General features: G+C 43.1%; 1 protein-coding gene across 1 annotated transcript in view; it reads left to right on the forward strand.

Annotated features, from left to right (window-relative positions):
- Window positions 1-19,258, forward strand: part of UGGT2 (UDP-glucose glycoprotein glucosyltransferase 2) — a 559,388-nt gene that overhangs the window by 25,202 nt on the left and 514,928 nt on the right. The window contains exon 3 of the mRNA XM_069758034.1: window positions 4,468-4,598. Within this exon, the coding sequence (XP_069614135.1) occupies window positions 4,468-4,598 (131 nt within the window). The remainder of the gene's footprint in view (window positions 1-4,467; window positions 4,599-19,258) is intronic.

Below are 19,258 nucleotides of genomic sequence, written 5' to 3' on the forward strand. Positions count from 1 at the left end.
TTTGGTCACCGGTGCTCAGGAAGGATATAATGGAACTAGAGAGAGTACAAAGGAGGGCAACAAAATTAATAAAGGGGATGGGGGAACTACAATACCCAGATAGATTAGCGAAATTAGGATTATTTAGTCTAGAAAAAAGACGACTGAGGGGCGATCTAATAACCATGTATAAGTATATAAGGGGACAATACAAATATCTCGCTGAGGATCTGTTTATACCAAGGAAGGTGACGGGCACAAGGGGGCATTCTTTGCGTCTGGAGGAGAGAAGGTTTTTCCACCAACATAGAAGAGGATTCTTTACTGTTAGGGCAGTGAGAATCTGGAATTGCTTGCCTGAGGAGGTGGTGATGGCGAACTCAGTCGAGGGGTTCAAGAGAGGCCTGGATGTCTTCCTGGAGCAGAACAATATTGTATCATACAATTATTAGGTTCTGTAGAAGGACGTAGATCTGGGGATTTATTATGATGGAATATAGGCTGAACTGGATGGACAAATGTCTTTTTTCGGCCTTACTAACTATGTTACTATGTTACTATGTTACTATGAGTTCAGCGTCAGTGTGCAGTGGTGATGTCATCGAGGTTACTGTTGGTCACTGAGGCTGTGTTCCCAGCCAGGCTGAACTGCGGTGACCTCAGCACCATGAGAAAAAGTCACTGAGTTTACCGCAGTTCAGCTCGGTGAGTTCACCGCAGATCAAAGATCTGGGTGAGCCATGACATTTATTGGAATCTAGTAATTAAATAGCGAAAAAACATGATATAGTGGTCCATAGCCATGTTCAATGATTGTATGGTTCAGGTACTGTTGATATCAATATATGACCAAAGTAAAACCATGTAGAGCCCACCTCAAGCAGTATTTCTATGTTCAGTATTTAACAACATTGTCCTATAGCAATGATGGACTGTCTACATATTAGCAATATTCAGTAATGTGAGAGAATCGAGATTAATCTTGTCTATAGATATCTGAAAGGCTAAGTCCAGACAAGTGGTTGGTTTAGGCTCTCATTCACTTAGTGGACAGGTGCAGTAGCACTCAACTATTTACATGCGGTAGTCAGATCACATTTGACTCTACATTCAGTGGCTCCATAGCGGTCTAAGTCCGAAACCCCCGCAAAACGGGTCTTGGATGTATGCGCTGACGAGGCCATTGACTATAGTGATGCAGATGGAGTGAAAGTGTGCTGCCGTACATAATTTTTGGCTTTATACACCTTTTGGAGGAGGGCAGCACCATGTAGTAGACTGTCTTGTTTCTTGCCCCAACTGTCACTCCATCTGCATCATTATAGTCAAAGCCCTGTCAACGCATACACCCAAATCTTGTTTTGCAGGAATTTGGGCGTAAGCCCCAGCGAATCCACTGAGCGTAGGGTCAAACATGTGAACCCTGCCTTAGCCCTTTAGATACTGAGGGGAATTTTATCATAACAAGTATCACTTGTACACCAGTCCATGTTCTCATAGCCCACATCTATTAGGAGCCACTCCTGACTTTCTTTGGTCTGTTCATTGTGCTTGAAGATCAAATGTACAACAGCTTTGAGTTGTGAATTTTGTGCTATAATATGACAGTTTTTTTACCTTCACATTATGATGAATTTGCTGTATGGCTGTAACCCCCTATTAGAAAAGTACAAAAAGCAAAAAAAGGTAAAAAGTTATATATTTTGAGACTTTTTGAAGCCAGAAAACCAGCATAATGGGTTTTGGTAATGATGTAGCATATTGACTGCTGAGCAGCTTTTTGGGATATAGCGTTGTATGAGAAGGATTTTAGTGACTAATCCTGAGCTCCAATAAGAGACCGATCACGTGGACCGGAGTTACCATCTATTTTGTGTCAGTATTTTTTTTTATTTTTGTAATTTCCTGGGTTCTTTTGTCATTTTTGACCTTCTTGTTTTCTTGTATGTAAAGCATAGAGCATCTTTAGAGCAGGAGAGGCCTGAAGAATGGTCAGCTCATTTGTTTTAATGGCTTGATGTCTTAGGAAACATAGAGCTGTTTAAAGACACTCCAAGACTGACCACCTGCACAGCAAGTTGTTTTTTTATGTAGAAATGTACTTTATATATTCATTCTTCTTACTGTTTTCGACCGTTATCAACCTGAAAAAGACATCATGTGCATATACCCCAAGACTTCTGGTTTGTGCTTGGAAATTCTGAGTCAACACTGCCATGTGAAAGTGGCTGTAGGCAGGAATCATGTAGGTCTTGTGTATATTTTTCACTCCAAATGCAGGAGTTTGTGCAGTACGGACAGGGGTAGTCCAAACACACAGCTTGCAGTCATGAAAATCTGTGGTTCTTTGTCATGATACAAGTCACTGAAAGTCACAACTAGTAAAAGTGAAGATGATGCACTCGCCATGTCATGGAATAATCTTCTTTATTATTGCATAGCAAGTGTTAGTAGTAAAATCGCTGAATAGGAGGATTTGTGGGTTGTGATCCGCGCTGCCGGCTCATCCAAAACAGACAAAATGTACAATTAAACAGTGCTTTATTCTACGCGTTTCGGAGTGCATACGACTCCTTACTCAGGAAATTACCACAAGTACAGACAACACTTGTTACAGACTTTAAATAGGTTCAAATTTCAAATAAACGCGTCAGAGGCTCACCTGACAAATGACATCACAGGTTCTGACACATTAGCACATGATAAATATATTAAATGACAAGTGAATAATAAATGGTGTATAAAATAACTCAATTCGTCACAAATATCTACTTATCTTATACAGGAATATAGAAAAATCAATTGTAGAAAAATCCCTTCCCTCTTTTTCTTTCTTTTTTTTTTCTCCTTTTTTTTCTTCTGTATGATTGATTTTTTTCTATATTCCTATAAAAGATAAGTAGGTATTTGTGGTAGCATGGGACGGACTCTACAACCCACACAAGTGGATGAGGTAGTGCAGCTCATCCAGGATGGGACATCAGTGTGAGCTGTAGCAAGAAGGTTTGCTGTGTCTGTCAGCGTAGTGTCCAGAGGCTGGAGGTGCTACCAGGATACAGGCCAGTACACCGAGACGTGGAGGGGGCCGTAGGAGGGCAACAACCCAGCAGCAGGACCGCTACCTCAGCCTTTGTGCAAGGAGGAACAGGAGGAGCACTGCCAGAGCCCTGCAAAATGACCTCCAGCAGGCCACAAATGTGAATGTGTCTGCACAAACTGTTAGAAACCGACTCCATGAGGATGGTCTGAGTGCCCGACGTCCACAAATGGGGGTTGTGCTCACAGCCCAACACCATGCAGGATGCTTGGCATTTGCCACAGAACACCAAGATTGGAAAATTCTCTATGGACTGGCCCGCCCGTTCCCCAGACCTGAATCCGATTGAACACATCTGGGGCATCATGTCTCGTTATATCCACCATAGAAATAGCAAAGGCGTGCACTCTGGTCAATGTAGGTACGTGCAGGCTGAACCAGGGTAACCTCCAGTAGAATCACAAATAAGTAAAAAAAACAGCCGAACTCGAGTTTTTAGTTTTTTCATATGCAGAAGAGTAATTTATTATATTCACCACAGTGATATTGCGAAGCTGGGGTCACCACAATAGTATACAGGTACTGAGGTAACGTTTCGGCCCCGCTGTGGGCCTTTATCAAACCTCACTTGTTGTAGAAAAAAGGTGGAAGATACCCCGAAGTTACGGGACAGATAGTAGCATAAGGCAGGCTCCAGAGAAAAACGTTTGGTGTATATGCCGAGAAAATGTTGGTCAGGGAAGGGGAAAAGCTCCCAGTACGTGCTGCGGGTCCGGTGTGCTGGCGTCCCTGTGATTTTACTTATTCGTTATATCCACCAACGTCACACTGCACCACAGACTGTCCAGGAGTTGGCAGATGCTTTAGCCCAGGTCTAAGAGGTGATCCCTCAGGAGACAATCCGCCGCCTCATCAGGAGCATGCCCAGGCATTGTAGGGAGGTCATACAGGCACGTGGAGGCGACACATTACTGAGCATCATTTCCTAGTCTTGAGGCATTTCCACTGAAGTTGGATCAGCCTGTAACTTCATTTTCCACTTTGATTTTGAGCATCATTCCAACTCCAGACCTCCATGGGATTTTAGTGGTGGTTTACGTTGATAATTCTTAGGTTTTATTGTTCTCGACACATTCCACTACGTAATGAATAAAGATTTACAACTGGAATATTTAATTCAGTGATATCTAGGATGTGGGATTTTAGTGTTCCCTTTGTTTTTGAGCTGTGTATATATTTTTTTTTTTTAGCCATTTTTTTTTTTTTTATCTCAATGAGGTTAAATAATGTATTCATAGAAATCCCTCCTAACTATGAAGGTTATCTGCATAGTGCTGCGCTGGAGTGAAATATTCTGATTAGATAGGGCATTTGTTTTTAGTGGTTAATTAGTTTTGCTTTTAGCCTTTGATAGATATTACTTCTCATTCACTTCTCCATCATTCTTTCAGGTTCAGAATATTCCTATTACAGCTTGATATTGAAGAAAGCTGCGCAGTTTCTTTCCGACCTACAAATGAGTTTGCTGAAATTTGCATTTTCTATAAGAGCACATTCTCCCACCGTGCAGATGTTCCAACAGGTACTGTGCTAACTTCTTATTGCACTAAATGTGTCAATGATCATAAACTCTATTTCTTACCAACAATTTCTTGAAGACTAGGCTACATTTCAGATAATACATACATGTGCATAATACATGATCTTCTTTGCTTTGTTTGTCATTACCCTGACATGTAAAACCCCTATACATACTTCATATACTACTACATGATCCCTCCACTATTTCTCATTATTATATTGTCCTTGTCTTGTCTCACACTTAGCGCAGTTCAGCCTTGCACTAATTTATCTGCAATAATACAACATTGAATATTAAATTCTTTGTTTGCAAGGTTAAATTGGCGTATTGTTTAATCGGGCTGCCTTTAATGTATACCACAAGTACATTGTGCTATTTGTTTCCCATCTATTCATGAATAAAGCATTTTTTTGATGTTTGTTTTATATTGCAGTCTTGATTAGCCCTTAAAATTGTAAATCACTGCACCGATTCTGTATGTAGGACACCGTGTGCAGTCTCTGGTTGGTCAGGGACATTATTTCAGTATTTCCTTATTTCCTGATTTCTTAATATTTTAAACTCCTAGAACAGAAAACAATTTGTAATGGTTGTATTAGTCAAAGGTAGATGCTGGCTGTATAACACAGCAGCATCTGCACATTATGAGCTACTAAACCAATTTCATACTTTGCTTAACGACTTAAGAAAAAAATGTATGCCGTTGGTCGTTAACTAGTTAAAGCAGGAAAAAAAAGAAAAGAACTGAGATGATGGTCTGTAGTAATAATGTAAATAATGTATTATTTAATGCATAAATATGCAGTGGTGATGAACTGATATTAACCCCTTCCCGACCCATGACGCCACGTAGGCGTCATGAAAGTCTGTGCCAATCCGACCCATGACGCCTATGTGGCGTCATGGAAAGATCGCGTCCCTGCAGATCGGGTGAAAGGGTTAACTCCCATTTCACCCGATCTGCAGGGACAGGGGGAGTGGTAGTTTAGCCCAGGGGGGGTGGCTTCACCCCCCCGTGGCTACAATTGCTCTGATTGGCAGTTTCACTTTCAACAGCCAATCAGAGCGATTTGTAATATTTCACCTATTACAACGGGTGAAATATTACAATCCAGCCATGGCCGATGCTGCAATATCATCGGCCATGGCTGGAAATACTAATGTGCCCCCACCCCACCGATCGCCCCCCCAGCCCTCCGATCTGCCCGGTACACTGCCCCGCTCCCCTCCGTCCTGTGCTCCGCTCCTCCCCCCCGTGCTCTTGTCCGCTCACCCCCGTGCTCCAATCACCACCCCCGTGCTCCAATCACCCCCCCCGTGCTCCAATCACCCCCCCGTGCTCCAATCACCCCCCCTGCACTCCGATCCACCGCCCCCGTGCTCCGTTCCACCCCCCCGTGCTCCGTTCCACCACCCCCCCCCCCCCCGTGCTCCGTTCCGCCCCTCCCGCGTTCCGATCCACCCCCCCGTGCTCCGATTCCCCCCCCCCCGTGCTCCCCCACCACCCCATCATACTTACCGATCCTGCCGGGGTCCGTCCGTCTTCTCCCTGGGCGCCGCCATCTTCCAAAATGGCGGGCGCATGCGCAGTGCATTTTGATCACTGAGATATAATGTATCACAGTGATCAAAATAAAAAAATAATAAATGACCCCCCCCTTTTGTCACCCCCATAGGTAGGGACAATAAAAAAATAAAGATTTTTTTTTTTTTTACCACTAATGTTAGAATAGGGTTAGGGTTAGGGGTAGGGTTAGGGCTAGGGTTAGGGTTAGGGTTTCGGTATGTGTACACGTATTCTGGTCCTCTGCGGATTTTTCCGCTGCGGATTTGATAAATGCGCAGTGCTAAACCGCTGCGGATTTATCGCGGATTTACCGCATTTTTTCTGCGCCTTTCACTGCGGTTTTACAACTGCAATTTTCTATTGGAGCAGTTGTAAAACCGCTGCGGAATCAGCAGAAAGAAGCGACATGCTGCGGAATGTAAACTGCTGCGTTTCCGTGCAATTTTTCTGCAGCATGTGTACAGCGATTTTTGTTTCCCATAGGTTTACATTGAACTGTAAACTCATGGGAAACTGCTGCGGATCCGCAGCGTTTTCCGCAGCGTGTGCACATACCTTTAGAATTAGGCCATGTGCACACGGTGCGGATTTGGTCGCGGATCCGCAGCGGATTGGCCGCTGCGGATTCGCAGCAGTGTTCCATCAGGTTTACAGTACCATGTAAACCTATGGAAAACCAAATCCACTGTGCCCATGGTGCGGAAAATACAGCGCGGAAACGCTGCGTTGTATTTTCCGCAGCATGTCAATTCTTTGTGCGGATTCCGCAGCGTTTTACACCTGTTCCTCAATAGGGATCTGAAGGTGAAATCCGCACAAAAAACACTGGAAATCCGCGGAAAATCCACAGGTAAAACGCAGTGCCTTTTTACCCGCGGATTTTTCAAAAATGATGCTGAAAAATCTCACACGAATCCGCAACGTGGGCACATAGCCTTAGGGTTAGGGTTGGAATTAGGGTTGTGGTTAGGGGTGTGATTAGGGTTACGGCTACAGTTGGGATTAGGGTTAGGGGTGTGGGGGGGTTAGTGTTGGAGGTAGAATTGAGGGGTTTCCACTGTTTAGGCACATCAGGGGTCTCCAAACACAACATGGCGCCACCATTGATTCCAGCCAATCTTGTATTCAAAAAGTCAAATGGTGCTCCCTCACTTCCGAGCCCCGACGTGTGCCCAAGCAGTGGTTTACCCCCACATATGGGGTAAAAGCATACTCGGGATGAACTGCGTAACAATTACTGGGGTCCAATTTCTCCTGTTACCCTTGAGAAAATAAAAAATTGCTTGCTAAAACATCATTTTTGAGGAAAGAAAAATGATTTTTTATTTTCACGGCTCTGCGTTGTAAACGTCTGTGAAGCACTTGGGGGTTCAAAGTGCTCACCACATATCTACATAAGTTCCTTGGGGGGTCTAGTTTCTAAAATGGGGTCATTTGGGGGGGGTTTCTACTGTTAAGCCACATCAGGGGCTCTGCAAACGCAACGTGACGCCCACAGAGCATTCCATCAAAGTCTGCATTTCAAAACATCACTACTTCGCTTCCGAGCCCCGGCATGTGCCCAAACAGTGGTTTACCCCCACATATGGGGTATCCGCGTACTCAGGAGAAACTGGACAACAACTTTTGGGGTCAAATTTCTCCTGTTACCCTTGGGAAAATAAAAAATTGCAGGCTAAAAGATCATTTTTGAGAAATAATTTTTTTTATTTTCATGGCTCTGCGTTATAAACTTCTGTGAAGCACTTGGGGGTTCAAAGTCCTCACCACACATCTAGATTAGTTCCTTTGGGGGTCTAGTTTCCAAAATGGGGTCATTTGTGGGGGATCTCCAATGTTTAGGCATACAGGGGCTCTCCAAACGTGACATGGTGTCCGCTAATGATTGGAGCTAATTTTCCATTTAAAAAGCCAAATGGCGTGCCTTCCCTGCCGAGCCCTGCCGTGCGCCCAAACAGTGGTTTACCCCCACATATGGGGTATCAGCGTACTCAGGACAAACTGGACAAGAACATTTGGGGTCCAATTTCTCCTAATACCCTTGGCAAAATAGGAAATTCCAGGCTAAAAAATCAATTTTGAGGAAAGAAAAATTATTTTTTATTTTCATGGCTCTGCGTTATAAACTTCTGTGAAGCATCTGGGGGTTTAAAGTGCTCAATATGCATCTAGATAAGTTCCTTGGGGGTCTAGTTTCCAAAATGGGGTCACTTGTGGGGGAGCTCCAATGTTTAGGCACACAGGGGCTCTCCAAACGCGACATGGTGTCCGCTAACAATTGGAGCTAATTTTCCATTCAAAAAGTCAAATGGCGCGCCTTCCCTTCCGAGCCCTGCCTTGTGCCCAAACAGTGGTTTACCCCCACATATGAGGTATCTGCGTACTCGGGAGAAATTGCCCAACAAATTTTATGATCCATTTTATCCTATTGCCCATGTGAAAATGAAAAAATTGAGGCGAAAATAATTTTTTAGTGAAAAAAAGTACTTTTTCATTTTTACAGATCAATTTGTGAAGCACCTGGGGGTTCAAAGTGCTCACTATGCATCTAGATAAGTTCCTTGGGGCGTCTAGTTTCCAAAATGGGGTCACTTGTGGGGGAGCTCCAATTTTTAGGCACACGGGGGCTCTCCAAACGTGACATGGTGTCCGCTAAAGAGTGGAGCCAATTTTTCATTCAAAAAGTCAAATGGCGCTCCTTCCCTTCCAAGCCCTGCCGTGCGCCCAAACAGTGGTTTACCCCCACATATAAGGTATCAGTATACTCAGTACAAATTGGACAACAACTTTCGTGGTTCAGTTTCTCCTTTTACCATTGGGAAAATAAAAAAATTGTTGCTAAAAGATAATTTTTGTGACTAAAAAGTTAAATGTTCATTTTTTCCTTCCATGTTGCTTCTGCTGCTGTGAAGTACCTGAAGGGTTAATAAACTTCTTGAATGTGGTTTTGAGTACCTTGAGGGGTGCATTTTTTTTAGAATGGTGTCACTTTTGGGTATTTTCAGCCATATAGACCCCTCAAACTGACTTGAAATGTGAGGTGGTCCCTAAAAAAAAAATGGTTTTGTAAATTTCGTTGTAAAAATGAGAAATCGCTGGTCAAATTTTAACCCTTATAACTTCCTAGCAAAAAAAAATTTTGTTTCCAAAATTGTGCTGATGTAAAGTATACATGTGGGAAATGTTATTTATTAACTATTTTGTGTCACATAACTCTCTGGTTTAACAGAATAAAAATTCAAAATGTGAAATTTTCAAAATTTTTGCCAAATTTCCGTTTTTATCACAAATAAACGAAGAATTTATTGACCTAAATTTACCACTAACATGAAGCCCAATATGTCACGAAAAAACAATCTCAGAACCGCTAGGATCCATTGAAGCGTTCCTGAGTTATTACCTCATAAAGGGACACTGGTCAGAATTGCAAAAAACGGCAAGGTCTTTAACCCCTTCATGACCATGGGATTTTTCATTTTTCCGTGTTTGTTTTTCACTCCCCTCCTTCCCAGAGCCATAACTTTTTTATTTTTCCGTGAATTTGGCCATGTGGGGGCTTATTTTTTGCGGGACGAGTTGTACTTTTGAACGACATCATTGGTTTTAGCATGTCGTGTACTAGAAAACGGGAAAAAAATTCCAAGTGTGGTGAAATTGCAAAAAAAAGTGCAATCCCACACTTGTTTTTTGTTTGGCTTTTTTGCTAGGTTCACTAAATGCTAAAACTGACCTGCCATTATGATTCTCCAGGTCATTACGAGTTCATAGACACCTAACATCACTAGGTTATTTTTTATCTAAGTGGTGAAAAAAAAATTCCAAACTTTGCTAAAAAAAAAAAAAAAAAAAAAAATTGCGCCATTTTCCGATACTCGTAGCGTCTCCATTTTTCGTGATCTGGGGTCGGTTGAGGGCTTATTTTTTGCGTGCCGAGATGACGTTTTTAATGATGGCATTTTGGTGCAGATACGTTCTTTTGATCGCCCGTTATTGCATTTTAATGCAATGTCGCGGCGACCTAAAAAACGTAATTCTTGGCGTTTCGAATTTTTTTCTTGCTACGCCGTTTAGCGATCAGGTTAATGCTTTTTTTTAATTGATAGATCGGGCGATTCTGAGTGCGGCGATACCAAATGTGTAGATTTGATTTTTTTTTTTTTTTATTTATTTTGATTGGGGCGAAAGGGGGGTGATTTAAACTTTTATATTTTTTATTTTTTTCACATTTTTTTTAACTTTTTTTTTTTTAACTTTTGCCATGCTTCAATAGCCTCCATGGGAGGCTAGAAGCAGGCACAACGCGATCGGCTCTGCTACATAGCAGCGATCTGCTGATCGCTGCTATGTAGCAGAAATGGAGGTGTGCTGTGAGCGCCGACCACAGGGTGGCGCTCACAGCCACCGGTCATCAGTAACCATAGAGGTCTCAAGGACCTCTATGGTTACAATGGAGACGCATCGCCGACCCCCGATCATGTGACGGGGGTCGGCGATGACGTCATTTCCGGCCGCCCGGCCGGATGCGGTAGTTAAATGCCGCTGTCTGCGATTGACAGCGGCATTTAACTAGTTAATAGGTGCGGGCAGATCGCGATTCTGCCCGCACCTATTGCGGGCACATGTCAGCTGTTCAAAACAGCTGACATGTCCTGGCTTTGATGCGGGCTCACCGCGGAGCCCTGCATCAAAGCAGGGGATCTGACCTCGGACGTACTATCCCGTCCGAGGTCAGAAAGGGGTTAAGGTCAAAATAGGCTGGGTCATGAAGGGGTTAAAAGAAGGCGCATATCAAACTTGATGTATGGCGTTATAACAAATTGCTGAACATAAACATCAAACCTAAATCAGGTTTGTGACATGCAGATGTTATGTCACATGGTATATACATAATAATGAAATTCCAAAGTAGTTTCAGAGTCATCAAGAAAAATAGAATGCAGAACTTTAAGTAGGGCATTTTGGATTCTGCAGAGCAGGTTTTGCTGGCCATTTTTATTTGGAGGAAAGCAAGCGTTCCAGTTACTGTGAATATTGGAAACCTTTTTTTTTTTTTTTTTACACTGACATGACGGAACTGAATGGGGGCTTGATTTTGTGGGATAAGTTAAAGTTTTTATTGGGACTTAATTTTGGGATAAATTACAGTTCTTGTTTTATATTTCTTTTAGGATGGGTTCATGTTTACCTTGTTCTCTACACTGAGCATTTACGTTGGGGTTTCCGTCTAAATATGCAAAAACAGGATTCAGATGGCACACCTGACAGAACTATACACTTTAATGAGGCAGTCAACAAAGGCCAAACCGACTCAATCAGCCTCAGTATATTGAATGTTTTCATCCGGGGTGCAGTTTCAATCACATTTTTGGACATTTAAATAGAAACTCCAATGTAAGTGCTCAGCGTAAAGAATGGGAGAAGTGGGAAGTAGGGCTATTTCTGTCTTTTTTTTTTTTTTAAGCCCTTTCTGCCATCTGGCATACTATCCCGTCGAGGTGACCTGGGACCTAATACCCAGGGACGGGATAGTACGTCATAGACGATTATTACAGCTGACATCCGGCACATTAACCCCCGGAACACTGCGATTAAACACGATCGCAGCATTCCGGTGGCATAGGGAAGCATCGCGCAGGGAGGGGGCTCACGTCATCGTTGTTCCAAGCGTCACCTCCCTGCAGGCCCCGGATCCAAGATGGCCGTGGGGCTCCTTCTGGGTCCTGCAGGGAGGTGGCTTGCAACCGCCTGCTAAGAGCAGGCACCGGCAAGCCTGCAGCACTGCCTGTCAGATCGCTGAACTGACACAATGCTTCGCAAAGTGTCAGATCAGCGATCTGACACTATACAACTATGTCCCACTCTGGGACAAAGTAAAGTTTATAAATAAATTTACATGTGTTTTAAAAAAAAAAAAAAAATTCCTAAATAAATACAAAAATATATATTGTTCTAATAAATACATTTCTTTATGTAAATAAAAAAACAATAAAAGTACACATATTTAGTATCGCCGCATCTGTAACTACCCTACCTATAAAACTGTTCCACTAGTTAACCTCTTCAGTCAACACAGTAAAAAAAGAGGCAAAAAACGCTTTATCATACCGCCGAACAAAAAGTGGAATAACACGCGATCAAAAAGACTGATATAAATAAACATGGTACTGCGGAAAACATCATCTTGTCCCGCAAAAAAACGAGCCGCCATACAGCATCATCAGCGAAAAAATAAGTTAGTCCTCAGAATAAAGTGATGCAAAAATAATAATTTTTTATATAAAATAGTTTTTATCGTATAAAAGCGCAAAAACATAAAAAAGATGAGGTATCGCTGTAATCGTACTGACCCGAAGAATAAAACTGCTTTATCCATTTTACCAAACATTGAACGGTATAAACGCCCCCCACCCCACTCAAAAAAAAAAAAAAAAAAAAAAAAGAAATTCATGAATAACTGTTTTTTTGTCATTCTGCCTCACAAAAATTGGGATAAAAAGCGATCAAAAAATGTCACTTGCCCGAAAATGTTACCAATAAAAACGTCAACTCGCCCCGCAAAAATCAAGACCTCAAATGACTGTGGGTCAAAATATGGAAAAATTATAGCTCTCAAAATGTGGAGACGCAAAAACTTTTTTGCAATAAAAAGCATCTTTTAGTGTGTGACAGCTGTCAATCCGCTAAAAACCCTCGCTATATATAGTAAATCAAACCCCCCTTCATCACCCCCTTAGTTAGGGAAAAATAATAAATTTAAAAAAAATTATTTATTTCCATTTTCTCATTAGGGTTAGGGCTAAAGTTAGTGTTGGGGCTAAAGTTAGGGTTTGGATTAGGGTTAGGGGTGTGGTTAGGGTTATAGTTGGGGTTAGGGTTTGGATTGGGGTTAGGGGTGTGTTTGCATTAGGATTTCAGTTAGAATTGGGGGGGTTTCCACTGTTTAGGCACATCAGGGGCTCTCCAAATGCGACATGGCGTCCGATCTCAATTCCAGCCAATTCTGCATTGAAAAAGTAAAACAGTGCTCCTTCCCTTCCAAGCTCTCCCGTGCGCTCAAACAGGCGTTTACCCCAACATATGGGGTATCGGCGTACTCGGGACAAATTGGACAACAACTTTTGGCATCCAATTTCTCTTTTTACCCTTGGGAAAATAAACATTTGGGGGCTAAAAATCATTTTTGTGGTGAAAAAATGATTTATTTTTTTTTTATTTTCACAGCTGCGTTATAAACTGTAGTGAAGCACTTGGGGGTTCAAAGTTCTCACAACACATCTAGACAAGTTCCTTAGGGGGTCTACTTTCCAAAATGGTGTCACTTGTCGGGGGTTTCCACTGTTTTAGGCACATCAGGGGCTCTCCAAACGTGACATGCGTCCTATCTCAATTCCTGTCAATTTTGCATTGAGAAGTCAAAAGGCGCTCTTTCCCTTCTGAGCTCTGCCATGCTCCCAAACAGTGGTTTACCCCCACATATGGGGTATCGACGTACTCGGGACAAATTGCACAACAACTTTTCGGGTCCAATTTCTTTTGTTATCCTTGGGGAAAATAAAAAATTGGGGGCGAAAAGATCATTTTTGTGAAAAAATGATTTTTTTTTTATTTTTACGGCTCTACATTATAAACTTCTGTGAAGCACTTTGGTGGGTCAAATTGCTCAACACACATCTAGATATGTTCCTTAGGGGGTCTACTTTCCAAAATGGTGTCAATTGTGGGAGGTTTCTATGTTTAGGCACATCAGGGGCTCTCCAAACGCGACATGGCGTCCCATCTCATTTCCAGTCCATTTTGCATTGAAAAGTTAAATGGCGCTCCTTCTCTTCCGAGATATGCCATGCTCCCAAACCGTGGTTTACCCCCACATATGGGTTATCCGCGTACTCGGGACAAATTGTTCAACAGCTTTTGGGGTCCAGTTTCTCCTGTTATCCTTGGTAAAATAAAACAAATTGGATCTGAAGTAAATTCTTTGAAAAAAAAGTTAAATGTTAATTTTTTTTAACCCCTTCATGACCCAGCCTATTTTGACCTTAAAGACCTTGCCGTTTTTTGCAATTCTGACCAGTGTCTCTTTATGAGGTAATAACTCGGGAACGCTTCAACGGATCCTAGCGGTTCTGAGATTGTTTTTTCGTGACATATTGGGCTTCATGTTAGTGGTAAATTTAGGTCAATAAATTCTGCGTTTATTTGTGATAAAAACGGAAATTTGGCGAAAATTTTGAAAATTTCGCAATTTTCACATTTTGAATTTTTATTCTGTTAAACCAGAGAGTTATGTGACACAAAATAGTTAATAAATAACATTTCCCACACGTCTACTTTACATCAGCACAATTTTTGAAACAAAATTTTTTTTTTTGCTAGGAAGTTATAAGGGTTAAAATTTGACCAGCGATTTCTCATTTTTACAACGAAATTTACAAAACCATTTTTTTTAGGGACCACCTCACATTTGAAGTCAGTTTGAGGGGTCTATATGGCTGAAAATACCCAAAAGTGACACCATTCTAAAAACTGCACCCCTCAAGGTGCACAAAACCACATTCCAGAAGTTTATTAACCCTTCAGGTGCTTCACAGCAGCAGAAGCAACATGAAAGGAAAAAATGAACATTTAACTTTTTAGTCACAAAAACGATCTTTCAGCAACAATTTTTTTATTTTCCGAATGGTAAAAAGAGAAACTGAACCACGAAAGTTGTTGTCCAATTTGTCCTGAGTACGCTGATACCTCATATGTGGGGGTAAACCACTGTTTGGGCGCACGGCAGGGCTTGGAAGGGAAGGAGCGCCATTTGACTTTTTGAATGAAAAATTGGCTCCACTCTTTAGCGGACACCATGTCACGTTTGGAGAGCCCCCGTGTGCCTAAAAATTGGAGCTCCCCCCACAAGTGACCCCATTTTGGAAACTAGACGCCCCAAGGAACTTATCTAGATGCATAGTGAGCACTTTGAACCCCCAGGTGCTTCACAAATTGATCCGTAAAAATGAAAAAGTACTTTTTTTTTCACAAAAAATTTATTTTTGCCTCAATTTTTTCATTTTCACATGGGCAATAGGATAAAATGGATCCTAAAATTTGTTGAGCAATTTCTCCCGAGTACGCCGATACCTCATATGTGGGGGTAAACCACTGTTTGGGCACAAGGCAGGGCTCGGAAGGGAAGGCGCGCCTTTTGACTTTTTGAATGGAAAATTAGCTCCAATTGTTAGCGGACACCATGTCGCATTTGGAGCGCCCCTGTGTGCCTATGCAATGGAGCTCCCCCACAAGTGACCCCATTTTGGAAACTAGACCCCCCCAAGGAACTTATCTAGATGCATACTGAGCACTTTAAACCCCCAGGTGCTTCACAGAAGTTTATAATGCAGAGCCATGAAAATAAAAAATAATTTTTCTTTTCTCAAAAATGATTTTTTAGCCTGGAATTTCCTATTTTGCCAATGGTAATAGGAGAAATTGGACCACAAATGTTGTTGTCCAGTTTGTCCTGAGTACGCAGATACCTCATATGTGGGGGTAAACCACTGTTTGGGCGCACGGCAGGGCTCAGAAGGGAAGGCACGCCATTTGGCTTTTTAAATGGAAAATTAGCTCCAATCATTAGCGGACACCATGTCACGTTTGGAGAGCCCCTGATGTGCCTAAACATTGGAGATCCCCCACAAGTGACCCCATTTTGGAAACTAGACCCCCAAAGGAACTAATCTAGATGTGTGGTGAGCACTTTGAACCCTCAAGTGCTTCACAGAAGTTTATAACGCAGAGCCATGAAAATAAAATAAAAAATTTCTTTTCTCAAAAATGATTTTTTAGCCCGCAATTTTTTATTTTCCCAAGGGTAACAGGAGAAATTTGACCCCAAAAGTTGTTGTCCAGTTTCTCCTGAGTACGCCGATACCCCATGTGTGGGGGTAAACCACTGTTTGGGCGCACGTCGGGGCTCAGAATGGAAGTAGTGACTTTTGAAATGCAGACTTTGATGGAATGGTCTGCGGACGTCACGTTGCGTTTGCAGAGCCCCTGGTGTGCCTAAACAGTAGAAACCCCCCACAAGTGACCCCATTTTGGAAACTAGACCCCCCAAGGAACTTATCTAGATATGTGCTGAGCACTTTGAACCCCCAAGTGCTTCACAGACGTTTACAACGCAGAGCCGTGAAAATAAAAAATCATTTTTCTTTCCTCAAAAATGATGTTTTAGCAAGCAATTTTTTATTTTCTCAAGGGTAACAGGAGAAATTGGACCCCAGTAATTGTTGCGCAGTTTGTCCTGAGTATGCTGGTACCCCATATGTGGGGGTAAACCACTGTTTGGGCACACGTCGGGGCTCGGAAGTGAGGGAGCACCATTTGACTTTTTGAATACAAGATTGGCTGGAATCAATGGTGGCGCCATGTTGCGTTTGGAGACCCCCTGATGTGCCTAAGCAGTGGAAACCCCTCAATTCTAACTCCAACACTAAGGCCAACACACCCCTAAACCTTATCCCAACTGTAGCCATAACCCTAATCACAACCCTAACCCCAACACACCCCTAACCACAACCCTAATTCCAACCCAACCCTAACCCTAAGGCTATGTGCCAACGTTGCGGATTCGTAAGAGATTTTTCAGCACCATTTTTGAAAAATCCGCGGGTAAAAGGCACTGCGTTTTACCTGCGGATTTTCCGCGGATTTCCAGTGTTTTTTGTGCGGATTTCACCTGTGGATTCCTATTGAGGAACAAGTGTAAAACGCTGCGGAATCCGCACAAAGAATTGACATGCTGCGGAAAATACAACACAGCGTTTCCGCGCGGTATTTTCCGCACCATGGGCACAGCGGATTAGGTTTTCCATATGTTTACATGGTACTGTAAACCTGATGGAACACTGCTGCGAATCCGCAGCCAAATCCGCACCGTGTGCACATAGCCTAATTCTAAAGGTATGTGCACACACTGCTGAAAACGCTGCGGATCCGCAGCAGTTTCCCATGAGTTTACAGTTCAATGTAAACCTATGGGAAACAAAAATCGCTGTACACATGCTGCGGAAAAACTGCACGGAAACGCAGCGGTTTACATTCCGCAGCATGTCGCTTCTTTCTGCGGATTCCGCAGTGGTTTTACAACTGCTCCAATAGAAAATCGCAGTTGTAAAACCGCAGTGAAATGCGCAGAAAAACTGCGGTAAATCCACAGCGGTTTAGCACTGCGGATTTATCAAATCCTCTGCGGAAAAATCCGCAGAGGACCAGAATACGTGTGCACATCCCGAACCCTAACCCTATCCCTACCCCTAACCCTACCCCTAACCCTACCCCTAACCCTAACCCTAGTTCTTACCCCAACCTTAGTGGAAAAAAAAAAATTATTTTTTTTTTTATTGTCCCTACCTATGGGGGTGACAAAGGGGGGGGTCATTTACTATTTTTTTTATTTTGATCACTGAGGTTATATCTCAGTGATCAAAATTCACTCTGGAACGAATCTGCTGGCCGGCAGATTCGGCGGGCGCACTGCACATGCGCCCTCCATTTTGGAAGATGGCGGCGCCCGGGAAAGAAGACGGACATCGGCAGGCTCGGCAAGTATAAGGGGGGGGGAGATCAGGGCACGGGGGGGGGGGGCGTCGGAGCACGGGGGGGGGTGGGCGTCGGAGCATGGATGAGGATCGGTGTGCGGGTGGATTGGAGCACGGGGTGGGGGATCGCTGTGCAGGGGGGTGAATCGGAGCACGGGGGGGGGGATCGCTGTGCGGGGGGGGGATCGGAGCACGGGGGGGTTTCATTGGAGCACGGGGTGTGTGATTGGAGCACAGGGGGAGCGGACAGGAGGAAGGGGGAGCGGAGCACTGGACGGAGGGGAGCGCTGCACAGATCGGGGGGCTAGGGGGGGCGATCGGTGGGGTGGGTGCACATTAGTATTTCCAGCCATGGCCGATGATATTGCAGCATCGGCCATGGCTGGATTGTAATATTTCACCAGTTTTTTAGGTGAAATATTACAAATCGCTCTGATTGGCAGTTTCACTTTCAACAGCCAATCAGAGCGATCGTAGCCACGGGGGGGTGAAGCCACCCCCCCTGGGCTAAACTACCACTCCCCCTGTCCCTGCAGATCGGGTGAAATGGGAGTTAACCCTTTCACCCGATCTGCAGGGACGCGATCTTTCTGTGACACAGCATATGCGTCACAGGTCGGATTGGCACCGACTTTCATGACGCATACGCTGTGTCACAGGTCGGGAAGGGGTTAAACATTCAAACAATTCCTGTGAAACACCTGAAGGATTAATAAACTTCAAGATTGTGGGGTGCAGGTTTTAGAATGGATATTTTCTATCATATAGACCCTCAACGTTACTTCAAATGTGATGTGGTCCCTAAACAAAAAAAATGGTGTAAAAAATGTGAAATTGCTGGTCAACTTTTAACCCTTATAACTCCCTAACAAAAAAAAAATTTGTTCCAAAATTGTGCTGATGTAAAGTAGACATGTGGTAAATGTTACTTATTAAGTACTAGATGGTGGCCCGATTCTAACGCATTGGGTATTCTAGAATATGTATGTGTGTATGTATGTATGTATGTATGTAGCAGCCATATAGTATATAGCAGAGGCCACGTAGTATATAGCAAATACTACGTGGCCTGTGCTATATACTATGTGGCTGCTATATACATACATCTTGTAGAATACCCGATGCGTTAATACAGGCCACACAGTATATAACAGTGGCCACGCAGTATATAACACAGCCCACATACTATATAACACAACCAACGCAGTATATAACACAGGGCATGTAGTATATCGCACAGCCCACGCAGTATATCACAGCCCACGTACTATATAACACAGGCCACACAGTATATAGCAGCCACGCAGTATATAACACAGACTACGCTGTATATAACACAGCCCATGTAACATATAACACTGCCCATGTAGTATATAGCACAGCCCACGGAGTATATAACACTGCCCACGCAGTATTTAGCAGTGTTGGCACCATATCAGTGTGGGCACCATAATTAAAATAAATAGTTATATACTCACCCCCTAGGATCCAGCGAAACTCTGGCGATGCGC

This window comes from Ranitomeya imitator, chromosome 3 (assembly GCF_032444005.1).
Source record: "Ranitomeya imitator isolate aRanImi1 chromosome 3, aRanImi1.pri, whole genome shotgun sequence".
NCBI classification, from domain to species: domain Eukaryota; kingdom Metazoa; phylum Chordata; class Amphibia; order Anura; family Dendrobatidae; genus Ranitomeya; species Ranitomeya imitator.